Below are 25,150 nucleotides of genomic sequence, written 5' to 3' on the forward strand. Positions count from 1 at the left end.
AGGGATCTTAAAAGATGACTTAAAAGACTATTTCTGATGAATGGGATGACTACACTCCCTCTAATAGCTGTAACTGAATCATCCTAGATACTCATCACTTTATACGCACAATGCCGGGCATCCGAATTTAAGAGAGAGAAAGGAAGATTTTCATTTCTTCATGAATAGGCTGGGTTTTATGAGTAATTCTTACAGGCTAAAAGCTCATTAACCTACATGAAACACAAAGACGCTGCCATATTACATGAATTATTTACACACACACACACACACACACACACACACACACACAAATAAGTCTTGAAACACATTTACGCAGGTTCACCTTTGTAGAGCACATCAACAACAACAAAACAATGATTTAAACTTCGGGCTTTTTGTTCTTATATCATAAAAAGTGTTTTTTTAAAATCTGAGTAGGCCTATGATGTACAGTGGCCTTATGCGTTTTAGGACAAAATGCTTTTGGACAGACAGCTTACTTACATAATGACAAATAGCCTACTACTAGAAAAGTAGGCTATACTAGAAAATACAAAAAAATACATTTGATAATTCTATATGCATAAAAACATAAACAACTTCAAATGTATTAAAATGAGAAGACGACACAGTTTAGTTAAAAAACAAAACAAACGCTGTATGTGCTCTATTGTATTGTAAGATACAAACCATGAAACCATAATCATATGTGATTAAAATCATTTGCTCCACTGAATTAGTATAGCCGACAAACTTTCTCACACGCACACAGTGCTTATTCTACCGATGCATGTTTGTTTGTTTTGAAATATCAGTAATACGTTTACATCTGTAAACCCACGTGCGTAAGTGTGTAATGCAACATCACTGAAGCAGCTCCGAAAAAATGCCAAAAATGAGAATGATGTAAAAACTGCAGCGCGAGCGCAGTGACTGCATGAAACAAAGGAGCGCAACAAGAGTTTTGCACTTACCTTAAACGCAAACCTCTGCTCTACTGTGCGCCAAAAGAATGGATTCCAAGCACTATCTCATGAGCTCGTTCACAAAAGCAAACCACGCTGGTGTTTTTGAAGAAATATTTCTCCCGATTTGACAGTAAAGCTGGAATGTGAAGTATGACTTCGGTATGAAATCACGGCGAACCCGAGCGGAGCGCTGGAGAGGAGGAGTCATGAAGAAGAGGGCGGGAAATCTCCACCCCACTCAAACTTCACGAGCAAATCTCACGCGTGGACATCACTTGAGACGCGCTCATTGGCTGTGTGTGTGTTTCTCTTATTTTGTTTTGTTTTTGTTTACTCAATGTAGCTACTCCCTTGACTGTAGTTGCAATTCTTTAGAACAAAAAAAAAAAAAAGTGAGTGTGTTTCTCAAACCCTAGAATGCTACTTATCTAGACTGCATTTTTTGGGCATGACTGGCACTTTCCTATAACTGACTCAGCTAACAACAACAAAAAACATTCATATTAATTTTATTCTAGTTTGCCAATTATGTGGGACATTATAGGCACATCACGAGCATAGCACATTTTTATTTATTTTAGACTAACTAGCTTGATAAATACAATATTTTGACCAGAAACTACTTAAAGGGATAGTTCACCAATAAACTAAATTTCTGTCATCATTTACTGTGTTGTTACAAACCTGTATGAGTTTCTTTCTTATATTGAACAAAAATAAGATACTTTGTAAAGAAGAATGTTGCAACCAGACCAAAATACTAAGAAAGTCAATGGCAACTTTCAACTGGTTAATAACATTCTCAAAATACTCAGGTTTGGAACAACATAAGGGTGAGTAAATGATGATAGAATTTGCATTTTTTGGGCAAATAGCTTCAAGGAATGTTATATTTTGCTATGAATTCTGTATATTTATTAGATGTTAGGTAACACCTCACAATAAGGACCTGGTCTTATCAGTTAATAAACTAGCAATGAGCATACATTTGTTACAGTATATCTTTGTTAACATTAGTTAATGAAATACAACTGTTCATGGTTAGTTCGTGTAGCTTAATATACAAAAATAGGCTATGTCTAACGATATTGTACGTATGTAAAGTGTTACCGATTTTTTATTTACCATCATTTTCATGAAAAAAATTAAACCTGTATCAAGACAAAAATAAATAATAACTAAAATATCACATCTGGAATTGCATCAATAGCTGTTTCCAAAGAGGTTTCCAGACACTCCCCCCATCTGCTATTGGTCGATCAAACAGTTAGTCCCGCCCCGGAAAGACGTCATTGGTTAATGTCGACACGTGTTACACTTCTTGGTTCCTGTGTTTACAAGCCTACGACTGGCACATAGTAATAAGTAAAATAGGCTATTTCAATGATATCTGACAGGTTGTATGAACATTTTATTTGTTATACAGCTACTGCAGTGCACAATACTCACTGGGTGGAAAAAATTTACATTTTTAATTTTATTACAATATTAAATAGTGAAGAGGGTGTGTTGAAGACTGAACATATTTAAACAGGTGAGAAGACATTGGAAGCTTGTGAATTCACACAGCAGTCTGGTGTATTGAGACCGTAACGTCTTGTTGAAACAGCACCACCCTAAGGACGACTTCTCCAGTTCATCACAATTACTCATAGTGATAAGTCAAAAGTCCTGTTTGTGTGGACAATGTTGTTGTAGTTTGCAGCTACACATTTCACCTCCAGCCTGTCTCGCGGTTTCAACAAAAAAACACAAAAAACAATGAAACATGTAGTATTTATTTTAGAATTGTTTGAAAATCTCTGAAAAATAGTGTGTGTGTGTGTGTGTGTTCATATGTTTTGCACCTCAGGTGTTTGAGATAAAAAGGTACGTTGCATTCATCATTTACTTTAACTTTTGATATAAAAAATCCACACATTCATAAATCTCAACATAATCAAATAGTCTTTCGGTCGTTTTATGTAGCCTGCATTCGTCCCATGCATCTATGCAGCACATGTGTATATGTAATGCCTAGCATTGGTGTCAGTTCTTGTTCTGCATCTGAGCTAAATGTATCCCAATCGCATTCAGGCACAGCGAAAATTATAAAAATGTCCCACATTATCACATATTTCTTCATCTTACACGCTGATGATGAAGTTATTGTGTGTTGACTGCAAAGATGTAAATCTTGTGCCTTGTGTTCATTCGCAGGCCAATTTGCCATCAAAGCTGGACAGAGCGATAGCAAAGGCTTGAACCGCACACATGGGGTAATTATAGTCCAGAGTGAACATATCATCTGCCACCCTTCCAAACTGCATCACAATGTAGCTATCTGAAAAAGAGAGCATTTACAGTAAAGTTAGGGTTTTCACATTTTGTTCTATTGGAAAGTTATAACCTTTGTGTAACCCAGTTGTAGAGGTAAGGGACATTGACAGGAATGGCAATATCAGCAGTCTCACTCACTGTCTTTGCTGTGGACGATCTGGAAGTTCTTGACAGAGGCCTGTGTGACCCGTCCAGAGAAGTTGAGGACATAGGAAGCGGTGTCGTCGTTCCAAACTGGAGTTTTGTTGTGGAGTTCGATCAGGTTGTCCATCTGTCTGTTCTGGTAGCGCACGAGTATATTGTCGTTGTCCTTTAGGTAAAATAACAAAATTGTTGTGTATGAACGAATTGGTCATTGTACACTGAAAACAGTAAAAAGACATGCATTTTTTATATCCGTCTAATAGAAAATGATGGTTTCTTTCGTTCAGTTTGACTAAAGTATTGATGTTGATGTGCAGAACACATACTGGCTAGCTTCAATGACTGAAGAAATGATTGTGTGTTTTATTATTTTTCTGGCATTTGTTAGTACATAAGAGAAAATATGATGCATCCTGTACGCATTTAAAGTCATCTATAATTATGGATAGTAAACTAAATTAAACATTGACTAACAAAATTCTTCAAATTGGAAATTCTACTTTCATATTATAGATAATCTAGCTTTTGTTAATGGTGCGTAACATTGGTTCTTGCAGAAGCTCAAACGTGCTGCGTAACACGAGAATGAACCTCATTGGTTCTTGTAAAAGCTCAAACGTGCTGCGTAACACGAGAATGAACCTCATTGGTTCTTGCAGAAGCTCAAACGTGCTGCGTAACACGAGAATGAACCTCATTGGTTCTTGTAAAAGCTCAAACGTGCTGCGTAACACGAGAATGATCCTCATTGGTTCTTGTAAAAGCTCAAACGTGCTGCGTAACACGAGAATGAACCTCATTGGTTCTTGTAAAAGCTCAAACGAGCTGCGTAACACGAGAATGAACCTCATTGGTTCTTGTAAAAGCTCAAACGTGATGCGTAACACGAGAATGAACATCATTGGTTCTTGTAAAAGCTCAAACGTGCTGCGTAACACGAGAATGAACCTCATTGGTTCTTGCAGAAGCTCAAACGTGCTGCGTAACACGAGAATGATCCTCATTGGTTCTTGCTGAAGCTCAAACGTGCTGCGTAACACGAGAATGATCCTCATTGGTTCTTGCTGAAGCTCAAACGTGCTGCGTAACACGAGAATGATCCTCATTGGTTCTTGCTGAAGCTCAAACGTGCTGCGTAACACGAGAATGATCCTCATTGGTTCTTGCTGAAGCTCAAACGTGCTGCGTAACACGAGAATGAACCTCATTGGTTCTTGTAAAAGCTCAAACGTGCTGCGTAACACGAGAATGATCCTCATTGGTTCTTGCTGAAGCTCAAACGTGCTGCGTAACACGAGAATGAACCTCATTGGTTCTTCAAAAACTCAAACGTGATGCGTAACACGAGAATGATCCTCATTGGTTCTTGCAGAAGCTCAAACGTGATGCGTAACACGAGAATGAACCTCATTGGTTCTTGCAGAAGCTCAAACGTGATGCGTAACACGAGAATGAACCTCATTGGTTCTTGCAGAAGCTCAAACGTGCTGCGTAACACGAGAATGATCCTCATTGGTTCTTGCAGAAGCTCAAACGTGATGCGTAACACGAGAATGAACCTCATTGGTTCTTGCAGAAGCTCAAACGTGCTTCGTAACACGAGAATGAACCTCATTGGTTCTTGCAGAAGCTCAAACGTGCTGCGTAACACGAGAATGAACCTCATTGGTTCCTGCTGAAGCTCAAACGTGCTGCGTAACACGAGAATGAACCTCATTGGTTCTTGCAGAAGCTCAAAAGTGCTGCGTAACACGAGAATGAACCTTCCATTTGCCTGACAACTGATGTGTGAGTTGATGAATGTTTATATGTGAATAAAATCCTAGTTTGACCAATTAGCAGTTACCAAGGGGTAACTTTATCCAATGAGCCTTTATTGAATATTTACTTGCATGTTGTCAGACATAGCAACTGAACTCACTGTTCGTGGACGTATCGGCACTCGCTCGTTGTCGTCATCCATGCCTGGGATGATCACAGTCATTTTTCTGGGCCCTTTAAACCCCAACACATTTGTCTCCTGGACAGAAACACCAGTATCCACTTTAAAACTTCTGAAAGATTACCCAACCTCCAGGTCGACTGCTGAGGAACTGAAGTGAGCACTCACGTAAATGATAGCCGCTAGCTCTTGCCGGGCGTTAGACATGTCCCTGAGGGCCCGGTCAGGGTTGAGGCCGTTGTCAAACACTGTGAACTTGGTACCCATGAGATTGGACCTAAAAAAGAATTGAAACCCCAAAACAAACAAAAGTGAGAAGCTCAGCAATCATACTTATGTTGCGTACATTTTATATAAGACGAGTTACCTCAGTTTTCCGATAAAATTATCTCCTCCCCGTGACAAGTCAGTGGCGTCTATGGATATCAAATAATTTGACGTTGCACTCTTTTTTCTTTTTCGACCAGCCAATAGGAAGACCTGCAGGACGGAGTGAAATGGCAAAGATTTTCCCTAGTTAGTCATCAATGGAGCTTTTCCCACTGAGCTTCACATTGTCGTTCTAAACCCCGCATTTAACCCAAGCGGGAACCTTCCGGTCTCTCTCTTGAATCCAACACGGAAGTGACTTAAACTGCAATTCATCGACTGGCCAACTTTTGACTGGTAGTGTATGTGCAATTCTAGAGCCTTTGTGCTCATACTATCAAGCTACTGACACTGCAAATTTGCAAATAAGGATGTTAACCCAGGAATTAGGGATGGAAAGTGTGAAATGTCTGCTTATGAATACCCAGGATTTATTGTTAACCTCACCACTAATTTCTAATCGCATATCTTCAGTAGAGCCATGCATTTCAAAATATTGATACACTATCCTCTAATTCACTACAAAACCTCGTAGACAAGTAGTTCTGCGAAATTCTGAGCTCAAAGTGTGAGCAAGTCACCTTCTTCTCGTTGTCTAAATGGAGGTAATAGGTGGGGTAGAAGCCTCTGTCCATCCCGCGCTTATCTCGCGTCAATTTACACTTGATGGTTGTCCCCTGAGGCGCAGACTGAAGAACAAACTCCTCAAGGTCATCGAACTCGATCTCCGGTGATGGAGGCCTCTCCTCCTCCTGTCACAAGACAGATTTTACTCTTCAGACGTTTGCCTCGGGATGACATTGCCTCAATTTACAGGAGTCTTACCTTTTTACTTTTCTTTCCTTTGCCTTTCTTCTTTTTGGGCACTTCTGCGTCATCCTCACTTTCATCAGATTTAGCAGCGTCTAAAATGGGATGCATTTATAAGCAGCTTGACGGAATGAACGTTATTTTGCCTTTTATAATAAAGAAATGTGAAATTTTAGGGATCGTATGAAAATTTAAGTTTAGATAAGTAAAGTTTTTTTTTTAACAGTTCTTTAAAGGTTATCTTTTGTCCAAAACATGTTACAAACAAATAGTTTTGTATAAAAGTCTTTCACTTACTCTTTTTCTTGTTATTCTTCTCTTTGTCCTTATTACTCTTGTCTTTTTTCTTGTCTTTCTCTTTGTCTTTGTCTCCAGCTTGAAACATGGAGGTGGAGTTGGCGGCGGATTTCTTTTTGCTCTTGCTGGGTTTAGTCTCTGGCTCGCTCTCATCGCTGTCGGACTTAATGGCTGGAGCAGATGCTTAAGTTCCAGTCAGCAAATTTGACAATTACACTTTTTATTAATAATGATCTATCAAAACACTATGGTCCCACTATGTACAAGCATGCATATTTTTTTATTGTATTACTAATTATTTAATTATACACTCCAAGAAATGTCCAAGTCATATTTGACCCCAACTTAAAATGTAGTTTTAAATGTATATATTGCATAAAAAAATTAAGTCAACACTATCTTGTAGATATATATTTGCATTTTAAACATTTTCGGAACCAAAAAAAAAAAAAAAAAAACTATTTATATAAACTATTTGTCATTAAATTTTTAATGCATTTTTTTTTTCCCAAGCAAGATGTGTGTGTGTGTGTGTGTGTGTGTGTATTAAATCACAATAAAAAAATGTTTTAAATTACGTTTTTTATCAATTTAAATAATACATCTTTGTTTTACTTTACAGAAACCAGAATTCGTAATTGTACTTAAAATATTGTAGCAATACAAAAAAACGCAATGGTCCTATAAAAATGCTTAATATTTTTTGCTAATTATTTGATTTTGATTTTAAGGTGAAATATGACCCAGACATTCTTTGTGATGACCCAGAAAAGCTTTGTGAGATGATTAATGTACAGTGTTTTAAGAAAAGTGAAATTACCTTTCTTTTTTGCGATAAAATCTGGTTTATCTCCGTTTATCTGAAACATAGAAGCTGGCTCCTTTTTTGCCTTAGATGTCTTTCCTTTGCTCTCCGATTCCCCTTTATTCTCTGCAGAGACAATATATTGTGAAGAAGAAAAAAATACACGATTAAATAGTGTTTTCTACAACGGTGGCTCGCCTGCAAAAAAACCTAAGAGTTGGTGTATAAGTCATTGAATCCAGTGTAGAGTTCGTTCACAGGGTATTTAAGTGACAAGTCAGGACCAGTTCCCAGAATCCCCCTGGGGTTATTAAGGTGTGCCAGCTTCAGATAATCAGCACAGCTTCTAATTGAAGAACAGTTCATTTCAATATGGAAATGGTGCGGTTAATGTCTCAATAGGCTCCATCACAACAACCAGACCCAGCTAACAAAAAATATTCTAAGAACGTTTTGCTAACATTCCCTTTTTTTTTTTTTTTTACTTGGTTACGGAAACATTCCAGTTTGATAACATTATGCTAATGTTACTTTTGAATGTTCTTTAACAAGTAACAACATAAAAAACTAAACTAAACATTTTTTTGGGATGAATGCCCAACTAAAAGTTTCAGAAAAAAAAAAACTTCCATGAAATGATAAATAAATAAAGTTTTTGTGCTAACGTATAAAGAATATTATCAAAGACCAGATAAATTTGAACAAACATTCTATTAAAGAAGTGGTAAAATACCATTTTCACAAGATGTAAAATAAATCTCTGATGTCCCCAGAGAGTGTGTGTGAAGTTTTAGCACAAAATACCCCACAGATATTTTTATATAGCATGTTAAAGTTGTCACTTTTTGAGGGTTTGCAAAAACGCACCGTTTTGTGCCTGGCCCTTTAAATGCAAATGAGCTGCTGCAGAGGGCGGGGTTTCAAGTGTGTGTTTTAGCAGCTGCGATTACCTCACGCAGACACACACTAAAATGACAGAAACTGTTCTGCCTTTAATGTTAAAACGGGGTCAGACAAAGATGGAGAGACTCAGGAAGAAGTGACAACATGTAGAATACAACAGGACGTCTCTGAATGGTTAGTTGATTAATTTATGTTGCTGACGTGGAGTTAACTATCTTCAATTAGCTTCAATAACTAATCCCGGAGGAATGTAGTTCCTACCAGCCGTTTGTTGTAGTCCTTTTCTTTAAAAGCAAATATCTTCCTTTGCTTTGAACTTTGAGCGTTGTAACTTTGCAGATGTTGTTTATGCTCAAACAGCAACATTACACACTAACTAAAGTTAGAAAAGTGAAATCATACTTTACCACGCCTTAAGTTACTGTTCATAACTTTGAGAGAACCTCTCCAGGATGTTAGCCAAAGTTATAAGAAACGTTCCCTGTTAGCTGGGAGTTTTTCAGTATGAATGTTAAAAGAGCAATAGCTTATATCTGAGTGCCATTAGGTCTAATGTCATCAAAAAACATTGAAACTTTTGAAACATGCTTCAAGGTTTCCACAGCACCATACATTCAACTTGAAGCTTTTAATAGGAGCCCCAGAGGAGGTCATCTGTGTATGTTTTCAATCATCTAGGTCACTGCAGATTGTCTGGTAAAACGTATTAGTTAGCAGCTGGACTTTATTTTTTTATTTGTCCAAGTGGTTTCTCCACTTATCCGAGTGGCTTGATCAGACACCCCCCGAGGAGCTCGCCATCTGTCTTTTAACAGCAGGGAAAACGAGGCCAAGCAAAACGTAGCCCTAAAACCATAAGTAAAAAACAAGAGTTAAATTCACTTGAAAGTCCCCACTTCAGCTCATAGACACACCGGAGTGGTGATCTTTTAGACAGCTCTGCCGTATTGTTCTGGCTAATCTTCTTAGCTCACGAGATCTAGCGCTAATCCTCTTCCTGAGCAGCAAACCCCCCATGCATGTGTACATAACCACATTAAGAGTTACACACACTGAAGCCATTGTCTAAGTTTCCTCTGATTCGATACCTGAAGTGTTTTGCTCGGAGGGGGAAATAAACCTAAAAATCTCAAACTGTTTTAAGGTCCCAAAAATACTCTCTGTATATGGAAAACACACTCAACCCCCTAACAAAGTGCAAAGTTCAAAGTGACTCTTATAATAACATAAATGCCACTTGGCTGTTGAAACTAATGGAACAAAGCTGAAAATGAACCTTGGCCTCGCTCATTAGCATGCATTCAAGTGTGAATACGCTCAACTGACCTTTGGCCTTTGATTTCTTTTCTTTGGTGCCAGCAGGGGAGCCTTCTTTGGTGGTTTTCTTCTTTGTCTTCTTCTGTGAGGTCTCCTCTTCATCATCCCCATCATCTTCATCAGCAGAATCTAATCAAAATGGCGGTTAGAAACGTCAATTTTGAAGAACAAATCATATAAATGGCGCCAGCAGGGTTTGGTTGGTTATCATTGGGAAGCAACACAGTGGCAGAATGAGGAGCTAAACATTAAGGCAGGGAGCATCAGATCAACAGCAAAACTGAATAAAGACATTTGGAGATACATACAATTTCTTATACTGTGACATAATTGCTTATTACTTTTGACCAATAGGTGGCGCTGACAAGTACACACACAAAGTTTGGTGTCAATTTGTCAAATCTTTACAGAGATACAGATGCAGTTTGGCATTATGCCATCAAATTAGTTGATTCAGTATACGAAAACATACATAAAATCCATAACTTGAATCCATAACCGACATGGGCTGAAGATGGTCTAACTCTAATTTGGTGAAAATCAGACAAACGAGGAGTTCGGAAAAGTAGGTTTTTAAAGAAAATCAAAATGACGAACAGGAAGTTTGGCTGACTATGGCAAAATTTGTATCCATGTTCTCAGCATGAATACAATAGAAGGAATACAATAGAAATGATGCACCGAATCTAAAGAGACAAGTTTTATGATTTTTGGTCAAACCGTTTAGAAGTATAAGGGAAAAACCCATTTTCCATATCTTGTGACCACTAGGTGGCACTGTGCCAAAGCTGTGCAGGTGCCCACAGGTCATGGTTGTCATTACACACACCAAGTTTGGTCAGAATACGCTAAAGGGTTGCATAGATATAGCCTTGAGTCCATTTGCGTGCTCGTCATTGAATTGTTCGAGCATTTTTCAGGAATGGTTTGATAAATAAACTTGAATTCCACTTTTTTTTTTGTCAAGATGGCCTGAAGATGATCTGATAAAATCTTCGTGGAAATCAGAGCAATGGTCGGAGCAAAGGAGTTTGAAAAAGTAGATTTTGAAAAAAATGGTGGACAGGAAGTTTGGCAGACTATGGCAAAATTGGTATCTATGTTCTCAGCATGGCCCAATGAATCTATTAAGTTTTATAACAATAGGCAAAATTAATCAAAAGCTATTAGCATTTTTTTTTTAGACGTAATTATAATTTTTTGAGTATTTTTGTCAAATACACATACCGAGTTTTGTAACGATACGCCAATGCGCTCGTAAAATATACCATTTTATGACATAAATGGCAGGTGCCCAAAATGGCAGACATGGAAAAAAAAATCTAAAATTAAATGCCGGAAAATTATGTAAATCAAATTGTCTTGAGTCAAGGAATTGGAGAGAAAAAATAATTTAGCTTCTTATGAGCCCTTACGGTTCAAAAGTTATTAGCATAAACGTGCAACTCACAGTTGGTGGCGCTAGAGGGATCGAGCTACAGACTCCCAAATTGCTGTGGTTAATGTTTAGACTGTGTACCAATTTCATAACTTTTTACCATACAGTTCTATGGTATGCCATAGACTCAAGAGAGGGAAGAAGACGACGACGACTAATGGATACAATAGGTGCCTAAACACCTACGGTGCTTGGCCCCTAATAATAATAATAAGGCAAAATAAGGCAACTCCCATTAAAATGAATGAGAATGCCAACATTATAAGCATCATCCAGTGCCATTCACCAGCTTTCACCTCCCTCCCCCACCATCCACCTGTCATGTAGAGATCCAGTCTATTTACATGATCCAATCTATTCCCAAAGCACAACAACAGTCTTGTTTGGCTTTTTTTTTAATATCCTGTTTTAACTACTTATCGGTAAGCCTGAAGGTTGATTGACTGAAACGATGCTAATTAAATTTTATAATAATGAATAAAAATTTTTTAAATAATATAATATAATAAAAAAGACTTTAATCAGACCCACCTACGAATGATTTGTGTGCGACACTATTAATCATATTAAATATTATGTTTAAAATAAATAATTTGCCACTTAATTCCCTGCCTACGGCTCGTAGGACAAGTTTCCTACATGGTTTAGATAATGGATGGATGGATGGAAGGATGGATGGATGGATGGATGGAAGGATTGATAGAAGGATGGATGGATTGATGGAAGGATGGAAGGAAGGATGGGTGGAATGATGGAAGGATGGGTGGAAGGATGGATGGATGGATTGATGGAAGGATGGATGGAAGGAAGGATGGGTGGAATGATGGAAGGAAGGATGGGTGGAATGATGGAAGGAAGGATGGGTGGAAAGATGGAAGGATGGGTGGATGGGTGGAAGGATGGGTGGATGGGTGGAAGGATGGGTGGATGGGTGGAAGGATGGATGGATGGATTGATGGAAGGATGGGTGGAATGATGGAACGAAGGATGGGTGGAATGATAGAAGGAAGGATGGGTGGAATGATGGAAGGATGGGTGGATGGGTGGATGGATGGATGGATTGATGGAAGGATGGATGGAAGGAAGGATGGGTGGAATGATGGAAGGAAGGATGGGTGGATGGATGGATGGATGGGTGGATGGGTGGAAGGACGGGTGGATGGGTGGAAGGATGGGTGGAATGATGGAAGGATGGATGGATGGATGGATTGATGGAAGGATGGATGGAAGGAAGGATGGGTGGAATGATGGAAGGAAGGATGGGTGGAAAGATGGAAGGATGGGTGGAATGATGGAAGGATGGATGGATGGATTGATGGAAGGATGGATGGAAGGAAGGATGGGTGGAATGATGGAACGAAGGATGGGTGGAATGATGGAAGGAAGGATGGGTGGAATGATGGAAGGATGGGTGGATGGGTGGATGGATGGATTGATGGAAGGATGGATGGAAGGAAGGGTGGAATGATGGATGGAAGGATGGGTGGATGGATGGATGGATGGAAGGATGGAATGATGGAAGGAAGGATGGGTGGAATAATGGATGGATGGAAGGATGGAAGGAAGGATGGAATGATGTAAGGAAGGATGGGTGGAATGATGTAAGGAAGGATGGGTGGAATGACGTAAGGATGGGTCGATGGATGGGTGGATGGATGGATGGATGGATTGATGGAAGGATTGATGGAAGGATGGATGGATGGAAGGATGGATGGATGGATGGAAGGATGGATGGAAGGATGGATGGATGGATGGATGGATGGATGGAAATTCATGGTTAATGATTATCTATTTGCACTAATTGAAGGATTAAAAATCACTTGTACTGTACCTTTCTTCTTCTTAGGAGTACTCTTGGTCTTCTTTTTTGTGTTCTTCTCTGTTATGTCTTCTTTGTCCTTCTCGGTTTTCTTTTTCTTTACTGTTTTGCTCTCTACTGAGAAGTGAAAAGAAGTTGTTTTAGCAACCATAGATCATTCCACTAGTACAAAATGACAGTGCTCCCAAAACAGTGTTCTAACACTAAGCACTTAAAAAATATCTGAATGTAATTTAATAATCAACTGGCCCCTATAAAGATCATTTCCTTTTTAGTTTTGTTGTTCCTTGTCACTTACGTTTACATGCAAACAAATAATCCATTAGTAATCGGATTGACGGCTCAATAGGACTGAAAGGCCTTCACGTAAACACCTTACTCGATCCGATTGAGCTCGATCCGAATGAATTCCGATCCGATTGAAAGGGGTGGTTTATTCCTTTTCTAATCCGATCGAGAGAACATGAAATGGATAAATAGTAAGTCTGCTGTTTAAAACAAATGAAGAACCAATGTAGGAGAATTATTATTATACGCAAACAGCAGGAAAATCTGTATGTTCGTGCTGTGCACGTCAGAAAATCAATTCCGATTTGAAGCTTGTGACATGCTATAGGCTGTAAACGCGCACATCAACCCGATCACGTTTAGCGTTCATGTAAACACTACATTCGGATTTATCAATCGGAATGAATTCAGTCCGATTGGAACAAAAGTTGTGCATGTAAAAGTCACAAGTTCTTGTTCTCGTTTTTTGCCATGGTTTCTGATTGAGTATCGCACCTGTTCCTTGTTCTGTTGATTACCATTCCTTGTGTATATACGCCCTCAGTTCTCTCTGTTCTGGGTTCAGTGTTGTCAATAGCCGCGTTTCCATTACCCTTCAAATTGCGCAAATTGAAATTGCGAATTGAAAATACGCTCAATGGAAACACGTAAATTTCGCAAAAACTCCCATTTATCGCAAACAATTTTTTACGCTCGCATGAGGTGGTTTTTCAGGCAATTCGAAAGAGAAATATTTCGCAAAACTGTAATGGATACAGTTTTTGCGCATTTATAGTCACCTGACTTAGAAGGCGCGGTGTGTTCGGACAGAATATGAGACAGAGTTCTTTATTAAATTCATAAAAGACAAAAGAATTACTGGAATACTGGATTCTAAACCTCAAAGAAATGCCACAATCAAGACCTCGGAGCAGAAATGAGTGAGAAACTCCTCATATGTGCCGCTCACTGTATAAGGGTCTTTCCTTGCCATTAATGCTTGGATAACACACATATGACTCCTTCCGTTAATAATAATAATAATGTCTAGTGCGGTGGCTGTGATATATAAACCTACCAACGTCCGTTGCCATGATTTTTTAAATGACTCATCGCGAGAGGAAAAAATTGTGTTTTAGACGCATAACATCTGTTAATGGAAACGCCGTCATTTCGCAATAGTTTTGTATCGATATTTAGAAAAAAATCTCAAAAGTTTTACGCAAATCTATTATTGGAAACGCGGAATGTCATTGTTAGTGTGTAATGTAAGTTAAAGTTCTCTGTAAAGTCTCTTTGTATTCATTTATTCTACGTCACGCGTCTTGATTCTCTTCTGGTGGATTATACTACACAGCGTTATGTGATATCCCTAAGCTCCTTGTTTTATTAGATGTATGATGTGAGTTCACGCAGGTGTTTAGCAGAGTAACCAAAGATGTCACTCTTAGTAGAAGAGGTTCTACTGTATATAGAGCCTGTCAGGCGCTTACTGTACGTATATAACCCTTATTCACAGCAGCGCCATCTTTGATTTTTAAATGACAGTGAGGCTGGGATAGACATACATCTCTTCAGTGGGTTGTACAGTTATTTAATGTTTTTGGATAGTTCTGCATAGAAATTTTCCGAGAAATTTCAGCAGACAAAATAAATAAATAAAAACAGTATAAGTGATCTAGAGCTTTATAGGCAGATGCCATTGAAAACACGGTAAGTCTATCCCTCACAGCCTCGCTTTCATGCCCGTCATGGCGCTGCTCTGAATAAGGTCTATAAAACCTTTTAAGGCATTCCACCAGGGGATCATTTTATGGGTTTAGTTTTGATTAATTAATTTTGATTTAATACATTTTTATTTCTAATAAAATGTTATCAATTAAACCGCTCATAAACATAAATTTTTTCATTATAAAAATGTCAATAACTGTTAAAAACATTAAAATATGCAATCATTGACAACATTTCTCCTCATATAGAACATTTGTGGCATAATGCGTTCTTTAAAATTGAAACCCTAGGGTTCAATCACATTCACTCCATGTTCCAACGTCCATAATAAAGTCTATCATTTTAAAACTGACAAATGTCTTTTTGTGGAATGTACTGATAAAAAAAAAATGCTTTTTTGTTATCTTAATGAAATGATTTTCATATATATTTTTGTATTTTACATATTTCGGTAGCCACTGTACAGCATTTCTCTCAGAAAAGAACCCTGAACATGTGACAATTCAATGTCAATGTAACCATTGTTTGGTGATTATTTTAGTTCCTAGCGAGCATCCAAATCATTTAAATCCAGTAAAAAGTCACAACAGTTGCAAAGTATGGGTTTGTGCTGTGTGTCAGTGTGAGATGTGTAATGTATCAGACTGACTCTTTGAAGGCGTATTCTCCTCCTCGCCTGACAACTCTTCAGTCTTTTTAGCTTTGCTCTTTTTCGGTTTGTCTTCGGCTCCATTGGCCTTTCCAGAATCTGCCTCCGGCTTCTTCTTTTTTGTCTTCTACGTGGCTGTTAATAAGGACAATGAATCACATTTACATTTGCAGTTTTTCTTTTACATGCCTGTACGTTTCTGTGCACAGCAGTGTAAATGAGAGAAATAGTTTTAAACTTACCAATTGCCAAACGTCAATGAAAGCAAGCAAAATTATGAACATAGAAATGTACATTACTTAAAGTCACCATGAAATCATACATTTTTTAATTAATGTTCCACTATAATCTTTAATCAAAATACCCCCCCCCCCCCCGACCAACCTGAGATCCACCAATCGCAAGCAACAACCATCCAATTAATTCCCTACAAAATCCCAACCTACATTTTGTTTGTTAAAGGGGTCATGACATGAGAAACCAAATTTGCCTTGATCTTTTGGTATATAAGAGGTCTTTGTACCATTAAAACGTCCTGCAAGTTTCATAGCTTAAGACGTCCTCCCCATTATAAACGAATCATTTATTTAATCAAGCTCTAAATACAGCTCGTTCTGGATCCATGGTAAGAAGTGACGTCACGGTGCGAAGTGACGTACCAGCGTTTGCATATGACCGCCTCCAGCACAAGACAACTACGCTTTCAGCGCAAGGCAACTACGCTCATTTCGTATCATTGTCGCGCCCACGCGCTGCGCGCCTCACAAGTGTTCAGTCGACGGACAGCGAGCCGAGTGGGTCTGTGTACAGGGAAATGACGATGCCGCAGATGTGCTGTTCCTGGCTGTGGACAAACAACATCTTTGAATACGCTGCGAAAGATCCAGACGTCAGGGAAAAATGGATGCACTTTATTTTTTGCGGACGTCCCAGTCACGGTAGTGTTAGTTTAAGCGTTTGTTCTATACATTTGAAGGATGAATGTTTTGAGAACAAATCCCAAAATGATGATGGCTTTGCCAGAAAACTGTTGCTCAAAGATAAGTCCGTGCCGACTATTCTGGGCTCAACAACGACGACGCAAACTGTAAGTAATGTATTTAAAACTTTAAACTACTTTTTAAATACGCCGAATCCGCAAATGTTCTGGCTGGGGGCGTTAATAATTGATGCATAGGCACTGACGTTAGCCAATCATAACAGTGGGCGTTAACACAGTCTGTTTTGGGGGTGTTTCCCCTTTAAGAGTTCAGTTTGAATCAGAGGATGATAAACAGGGTGGGAAAAGGTCATAAATCACTACATTTTAAAAGTTTTTTGTAAATTAGTAATACTATAATTGCACCTAAGAGAACATAATAATAAAAAATAAAAAAACATGTCATGACCCCTTTAAAGAACTCAGATATGTCATAATAGAGAAAAAAAGACCCAACTTCTAATTGATGCCGTCTTACATTAAACGCGTAATCTTTGTAGTGTGATAATCATGTCTACACCTTTCTTAAGGACAAACAAATCAATCAACATGTTCTGTACATTCAAACATTGCTCAAACAAAGGAGGTTAAATCTGTTTAACTGTGGCACATTGGTTTAAGACGTGACCTCTTATGTACAGAATGCTGCAGAAAGTCTAATTCTTACACAATGTAGGCCGGACGTCACAGCCTGCTTCCGTACTGCACGGAGTGGGGAGCACATAATCTGATTAGTTCCAATCTTATATGAGTATTTATAGACCTCTCTTTAACAAAGAGCAAAGACAGTGGGATCCTTGATTTCTGCCGGCATGGGGATTTTACTCATACATTATGGAAAATCCCTCCATAGACCGTTAGCCGCAATAGATCCAGATCTGTATGTAAGTGAGGTTCTGTATCTGCTTGGTTGGCTGAGAAATATTGATTGAATAATTTTTAGTTACGGTTAATGTTTAAGTAAATGGGGAAAACTCTTTGGGGTCAGCGAGTTTCAGTGCCATCACGCACCAGTGGCCTCGGTCAACCCCTCTCTGACATATTCTCGCTCCTTTTCTCCTCCCTTTCTGGTTAAAAATGTAACAGGATACTCAGGAAAAAGGAAACACATGTATAAAATATTTCCTGTTTTTGAAAAACAAACATTCAAAAATATTAAACATGGAAAACGTGCTAAACGGCCTGTTCTGTATTATTTCCAATGCCAAATAATATTCCATAGAAAGGGTCACACTTTATATTAGGTGTCATAAAATAATAATTGTTAGGTCCAATGTACTTATTGTGTTGATGTTCAAAACACTTGTGAGGCTATTGAAGTGGGATTCGGGTAAGGTTAGGGACAGGTTTGGTGGTATGGGTTGGTTTAAGGGTGGGTTAAGGTGTAAGCGAAGGTCAACAGTGTAATCAAACTTGTAATTATAGAAATTAATTACAGCTGTAATTGCATGCAGGTATTTTAAAAATATGAGTACAATGTAAAAATATGCATGCATGCAATAAGTTCATTGTATCAAATCATTTTTTAAAGCAACACTAAATAACTTTTCCTCTGCGGTCACCCTACAGGTTGGAGGCGGAATTGTCCATTACCGCTGTCGTAAATAATTTAGCCTACCGCAGCTACTGTCGTACACATGCTCGCTGTTTATCCAGCTTTGGAATGAATGATTTCCACAGACAAGGTAGAGTATGATGCATGATTTCATGAAAGTATGATGTATTGCGACATCAGAAACGAAGAAAAACAAAATAATAACTATTGTAACACTTGACGTAAAGCAAGTCAAATTTGTAGTTTTCTGATGTCTCATTCGGACTACAGAAACGCGACCCAATCTGGCAATCTTACATAGTGTGGTTATAACAGATAAAGGACCGTAAAGCGAAGGTACAAGTGCCTTTCACCCTGTTACGACTTTATGAACCGCTGAAACGATTTTGGAAACATTATTTTAAGGTAAAAAATCTTCTTTAGTGTTGCTTTAAGTAAGGGATAATGTACGTCCAGTCGGTTGTTATCTCAGAATAAACCCCCGGCAGGGTGATCAGGACCCCGACATGAAGCAGAGGGGTCTAGCATCAGCCTGAATGGGTTTATTCTGAGATAACAACCGCTGGATGTACATTATCCCGCTTATTACGCAGCTACTTGCCACGTAAGTAAATAATTAGACATGCAATATTGATCTGAGACTAAACATATTATTAGGCCTTTAAACGTAAAGCTTCCGCTGAGAAAGGAAGTTCAAAGACGGACATTTAAGGGATACGGTATACAGTCACACCCCTTATTACACACAATTTCTAAATAATTATGGAGATAAAAGATATTGATTTGAGATGAAACTATTTTAAAATCATACCTGTTGTTATCTTATAATCCAATAGTGTACAAAACAATAGTCGCAAAATGGCAGGCGCTGCGTTTGTATGAAACTATAGAGAGCGAGGCCACAATACTGGATGGCATAATTAAATAACTGTGCACAAAATATTGAAATATTGAGTTTTTTTATATTTAATTAGCACAACAAACGCAAAACTTCCACAAGGAAAAACCGTTCCAGCAAACTTCCAGCGCTGCTCTGTTTTCAGCGGTTGTTATCAGGGAATAACATACGCTGGATGGCACGATTGACCAATCAGAATCAAGCATTCCACAGAGCCGTGTAATAAATGTTATTATTTTTTATAGTACATTATAGTTAAAGACACTTCAAATAAAGTGGGACCAAAACAATTCTAGAAACATTTTGGCATTAAAAGGTCATTTTAAATGAATTTGTTAATGCAATTCTTAACAATTTGATCTATTACTTAACCCATATACAGATACCAGGAGCCATAGAACAAAGACGAGAGCACACTGAATCCATTTGCTGCTAATATTATGAAAGTCAATGTGGTTAGCATTGCTTTCCTCCTCTAAAGACTTTCTAAATCTTGCCAATGAGAAGACACAATCAATCAGATGATCAAAGAGTCAGTTTGGTCAATCAAGATATAGATATTACACAATTTCCAGACTACGAACGATACCTAACCTAAAGGCAAAGGGCTCCCTTGGCTTACGTAATCAAGAGCCCACATGTATTGCCAATAAGAACCTCTTTTTTTATATGCTATTTTATTCAAAAAGTCAAAGAAAAATCCTAAAACAGCCCTTAAGAAAACCTTTAACAGAATCCAATAACAGATTCATCAAATTAATTGACAAATTAAGATACAAAATGACTTTTACTATAAGAAAAGATGTTCGATTATAGATTATTAGAATGGATGACTAATGAATGACAATCTTAGAGAATCTGGACCTGTAAACAGGATCAAGGCAGAATGAGTCTTTGAGGTGGATTGTGGCACTGCCATCTTGAGATTACACATTTGCAGTTAAAAAGGCTCTTGAAAAGTATGAAAAATAACAAACTAGTACATATTATGTCCAGCAAAAGTTGTATGCTGACAGAAAACACCAACTAATCAATCAAACAGACTTGTAGCTATTAACAAATTTAGGCTTGTTTAGTGGCTTCTAGTTCGACATTTTCTTATTGGTTCCATTACGACATCCGGACTCTTAATACATTGACATTTAATACATCTTTAACTGCATTTAGAAACTAGAAGCTCTTTTCGGCTATGAGACGCCACAGTTAAGATGTACCTTCTCTGAAGACATGGTTATTGAGATGACATCGGTTCAAGAGTAAAAGTCCAGGCAAGAGAGCAGATGAAGCTGTCATGTGTGTTTATATGAGTGCGTGCTGAGGGCATCAGTGTGGCTGATTATGAAAGCTAGTTTAGTCCAGAGAAGTTGATAATAGGATTCAGTGCAAAGCCCATCTGCCTCAGGAGCAACCACAACAACACAAGAGGAGCGTACCATCTACTGAACACTGCTAACGCTCTTCGTTACACTGGATTATCAGCAGAATCATTTAAAGTCCCCCTGTAGTCAATAATTGTATCCCTTAAAACTCATCTTTGATCACCAAAATACAATTATTAAACATTTACTCCTTGAAATAAAATTCCTTCATGCCTTAAAATAGCTTGAATGTAACTCTACACCCTTGCCTCATTTAGTATACGCGGTTCTATGAATATGCAAATGAGCCCCGCCTCCGCTCACTCACAACAGCTCAGAGATCCACTCGTTGACGATCACACGTTGACCTGATTGGTTACAAGGTAGTTTGTGGCGTCAGAAACACCAGCGATTTCAAACCGCGTTTTTGAGACTGTCTTTGATTCACTGCAGTTTTAAGGAGAAAATACTCAGCAATGATGTTGACTTATGAATTTGCATATGGTTTGTCTTAAAGCAAATTAAAAACACCACATAGACATATAAACAACATTAGCTGGATTTTCACCAAAGGGGGACTTTAAGTGAAAAAGTAGTGTTGTCGTCATATCACTGAGATACTATTATATTTTTATTCATATTTGGAATTAGTTTTAATTTTTATATTTTCTGTTTTAATTTTAATTTTAGTTAAAGTATTAGTTTTTTTTGTTGTTGTCATTCTCTAACCTGTCAATTTAGTTTGTATACATTTTTATGTCGGTTTTATTTTTAGATATTATTATCCAATATACTGATGTTTTCTTTCACAGCTGTTTGCATTCACTTAAGACATAACTATGACAAAACATGTCTATGTTTACGTTTACGAGGACACTGGCCAAGACAGTCTTTTTGACATCATTCTGTTTGAATATGTCTGTTTTTAGCGCAAGAAGATGTGAAAGAGAGCTCAGTTTAGTATTCGCGCTCTGTCTGAAATGCGGATTTCTAGGCGCACGCTTCGGAGTAATGAATTGAGCTCCTTTTTACGTCGTTTTGCGCTTGAATGCTTATATTGATTAAACTTTCGTGACGATGCAGCACTGGCCCGTCAAATGTGCAGAGCGTCGTTCACGTTTGTTCATGTTCTCGCACAACACTGCATTTTTAGAATTCATTCAAATGTTATCAGCCAACTGGAAATTGACCCTTCGCAGGGAGCTTGATTGACAGGTGATCTGACCAATCATACTTCGCCATCCGCCATTTTGTCTGACAAAGCAGTCAGGAGAGTTAGTAGATTAACACGGGAGGATTTGAACTTGAAAAACGGAGTGACGCCTTTCCGCGGTTAGAACAACATTCCTTCTGTTCATTCATGTTTATTTGATGCTATAAATTAACTAGAAGGAAGAGATGATTTGCTTAAATAGACATTCATAAATCCCACAGCAGATCTAGGCAGGTGGAGCTGGGGGAGGTGGAGGGGTAGCGCTGCAGGTCTAGCTTAAAGCAAACAATAAACCAAACTATTTAAATGTTGAGCACAAAATCTCATTGGCTGCAGAATCACCAGAGGCCAATCAGCTTTTCCCATGTGGTAATGATGTGATTGCATGCAGATTGCCTGTCAGTCAGCGCCCTCTGGAGTTTCATGACTGAACATTATATTAATACCAGTGAAAAGTTGAATTAAAAAATGAACATGAATTTCCTAATATCTTAGTATTTGGTTTGTCACCCTTTTCTTTAATAACAGCATCAGTTGAGCTCAATAATTTGTGCAAAACGTGATGACCGTGTCCTCAAGCATGACTTGAGAACGATCCAAAGAGCATCTCGAGCTTCAGTGGAAGAACTGAAATCTTTTTACAATTGTTTTTAATCCTTAAACTTTCGAAGTTTAAATGAAAAAAAGGTCTTCAATATGTTCTCACTCTTTTAGACCCACATTAAAGTATGCTTGCCCTTGAATGTGAATGTGTAGACATAGATTGAAACATACACAAACTTACATAAACACATATAAGTGTAACTCACCTGTACTGACCTTTTGGAGTCATCATTAGGGAGACTAAGAGATAAATCAACATTATCAGCAAAACACACACTTATGACATCAATTATAGTAAAGCAGAAAGCACTCACCTGTCCTCCGTCCAGACCTCCTTCAAGATATCTTTCTGCAGAGGCATCAAGTGAAGATCAGCAAAACCTGGGAATTCCTCTCAAATCAAATATCCAAAGCTCAATGGATCAGTAATAATCTCAGTAGTCCATTTCAACTCGTAATTACTTTATGTACTATGCGTTTTTTCTCCAACCAATCTTGCTTTCTTTCATTTCCGTGGACTATAAGTCACGACACGCATTGCAGAAATGTTGCCTATGTCTTTTTGCACTTGAAAACATAGAGGTTGTGTTTTACTGGTCGTCTTAATGCCAATAAGATGAGAGTGCAGTTTCCCAGCATGCATTTAGCTTTAAACGAGTGCCATCTGTCACCGGGAGACAAACCACCAATCTACCCATAACAAAACCAGTCATCCACCTGCAAAGATTTAATAGGATTGCCTCAGAATAAGAAGGCTACCACATGTCTCTTTAGGGGATTGGCTTCATAAAGCTCACACATAGGTTCTTATCATTAAAATAATGCTGTATTCATAATAAAAAAGATGACTATAACAAAATCTGTTAAGCTGTGCTCCATAAACGATGTTATTGCATGACAGTAATGGTAACACTTTGTTTAATATTAGTGTACAATAACGTCAACTAACAATGATCGATACTTTTGGTCGGTGAAAGCACTATATAAATGCAGTCCATTTACCATTTCTACAATATTTATTAATTTTATTTACTGTTAATTTCAATTATTAATATTTTTTACGGTCAAAAGTTGTGTCTGTTAACATTAGTTAATGCAAGTAACAGGAACAAACAATGAACAATCATATTTGTATTATCTAACGTTAACAAAGATGAATAAATGCTGTAAAAATACATTTCTCATTGTTAGCTCATGTTAGCTAATGACTTAACAAATAAGACCTTATTGCAAAGTGTTGCCATAATAATTATAATTTTTGTTTTAATTGTTAGCACTGTTTTATTAGTCAATATATGTTTATGAAATTAAAAATGCAATCTGCATTTCAGGAATTGTAAAACCTTTTGTAATGGATTAATTAATAAAATTATTTAAATTAATAATTAGTTCAATAATTAAAGTCCAATTGGCCACCATAATAGCTTTGTAATAGTAAGAAAGAAATAATAATACGTATAGGCATGTTGAATCAAAAATAATCACATTTAAGCCATACTAAACGGTCTGTCTATCTACAATAATAATAAAAAACAAACAAAAATATTATTTTCATTAATTTATGAGGAAGGATTTGGGGTAGATCCAGTCTCATATCATGTATTTTATCTTCATTCATCATTTCTATATTCTAGACCTATATACTAGGTCAAATAAAAAAAAAAATATATATATATCTTAACATTATTTCTGCTATCATAATTCCTGCATATAACACCAAATTCAAATTTTTATGGTGTACAGTATAAGGTTTATAAAAATAATTGAGGTATTATTATATTATCTTTAAATTAACCAATTAACTATTTTTTATTTTATAATATATGTTTTATTTGTGTGTAGTTACCAATATGTGCCACACGAGGGAGAAATATTGCAGCATATGTTGTGCTGCTGAGAGCGCCAGTTAATTCAAGCAAACTAATAAATATGACACAGACTATTATGGCACAAAATGAAGCACTTTTTTTATTTTTCGACCATGTAGTGCATTCGTTATGAAATCTAGGCTATATTATGCATGTTATTTATGATACAGTGTATTTACCCTTTTTTCTCACTTTATATTGAACACGACTTTTGAATGAAATGTACAGTATGCGCGCACGTTAAAGCCCTCCCGCGCATTAACATCTCCTATTCTCACACGTAGCCTATATGGGCTGGCTGCCAAGTGTTGAAAACAGGGACTGTATCTTTAACCTGCCTCGAGAAGAGTGTTAGAGTTCAGTGGCCTGACATACATCTCCTGCTGACCCGAGGGGTCCAGCTCTGTCCTCTGTAGCCTTCTCCCCTGCGTGATTATGGCAGTCTAGACTAATGGGTCTGCTGGCTGGCCTGCTCTTTCTGACAGCCTTCCCCAACAACTGGCATCACGCCCAAGAGAAGCTAGTGAATTGACCCACTGTGGCGAAGCTCCTCGGGCCTTAAAGGGACAGTGTCGCGCTACTGAACGATGTAAGTTCCTGTGTGCTGTGTTTTCAGACGCGAAATATACTGTTTAGATTTAGATTGTTAACTCTTGACAGAATCAAATAGGCCTACATATTATTATAATTGTAGCCAACGTACAACACTGCTCAGAGATAATTTTTTGTTTTAATTCGTTTTATTTTATAACTAATTGGGAGACTTAAATGAGACAATAGTAAATGCTCCATTAAAGGGATAATTGACCCTTCGCTAAGCCACGCCTGAAAACCGCCACTGGCCAATCGTGGCTTAGCAACCGTAACTAGGCGTGGGAGGTCTGGCAAGCTTTCCAGCATGGGAAACATGCCGAAG

General features: G+C 37.8%; 2 protein-coding genes across 10 annotated transcripts in view; both read right to left on the bottom strand.

Moving 5' to 3' along the window:
- Positions 1-1,299, bottom strand: part of tead3a (TEA domain family member 3 a) — a 39,856-nt gene extending 38,557 nt beyond the window's left edge. For 6 of the 7 annotated variants that reach the window (XM_079587483.1, XM_079587481.1, XM_079587482.1 and 3 more), the window contains exon 1: positions 957-1,251. The gene's annotated coding sequence lies outside the window, so the exon portion shown is untranslated. Of the gene's footprint in view, positions 1-956 lie in introns of all 7 variants that reach the window. The other variant, XM_079587484.1, reaches the window with a different exon arrangement.
- Positions 1,300-1,846: 547 nt separating this feature from the next.
- LOC306986044 (tubby-related protein 3) lies at positions 1,847-20,607 on the bottom strand. 3 transcript variants are annotated; one of them, XM_079588889.1, is made up of 13 exons: positions 20,407-20,563; positions 15,761-15,887; positions 13,126-13,230; positions 9,866-9,985; positions 7,652-7,762; positions 6,832-7,014; positions 6,550-6,629; positions 6,306-6,476; positions 5,723-5,835; positions 5,524-5,632; positions 5,335-5,433; positions 3,408-3,579; positions 1,847-3,273 (listed from the first exon to the last, which is right to left on the bottom strand). In XM_079588889.1, the coding sequence occupies exons 1-13, from the start codon at positions 20,419-20,421 to the stop codon at positions 3,140-3,142; spliced, it is 1,539 nt and encodes a 512-aa protein (XP_079445015.1). In that variant the 5' UTR covers positions 20,422-20,563; the 3' UTR covers positions 1,847-3,139. The 3 variants fall into 3 exon arrangements, with proteins under 3 accessions (XP_079445015.1, XP_079445017.1, XP_079445016.1); XM_079588891.1 differs by having other exon boundaries at positions 2,336-3,273; positions 6,832-7,002; positions 20,407-20,607; XM_079588890.1 differs by having other exon boundaries at positions 2,336-3,273; positions 15,761-15,884.
- Positions 20,608-25,150: the final 4,543 nt, after the last annotated feature.

The sequence above is a fragment of the Phoxinus phoxinus genome, assembly GCF_949152265.1.
Source record: "Phoxinus phoxinus genome assembly, chromosome: 18".
Taxonomy (NCBI): domain Eukaryota; kingdom Metazoa; phylum Chordata; class Actinopteri; order Cypriniformes; family Leuciscidae; genus Phoxinus; species Phoxinus phoxinus.

Excerpts from the sequence above, each read along its gene's own strand:
- LOC306986044 (XM_079588889.1), bottom strand. Across the intron at positions 9,986-13,125 it reads TACTCCTAAGAAGAAGAAAG|ATTCTGCTGATGAAGATGAT; the intron begins GTACAGTACAAG and ends CATTTTGATTAG. Across the intron at positions 6,477-6,549 it reads AAGGAAAGAAAAGTAAAAAG|GAGGAGGAGAGGCCTCCATC; the intron begins GTAAGACTCCTG and ends GTCTTGTGACAG.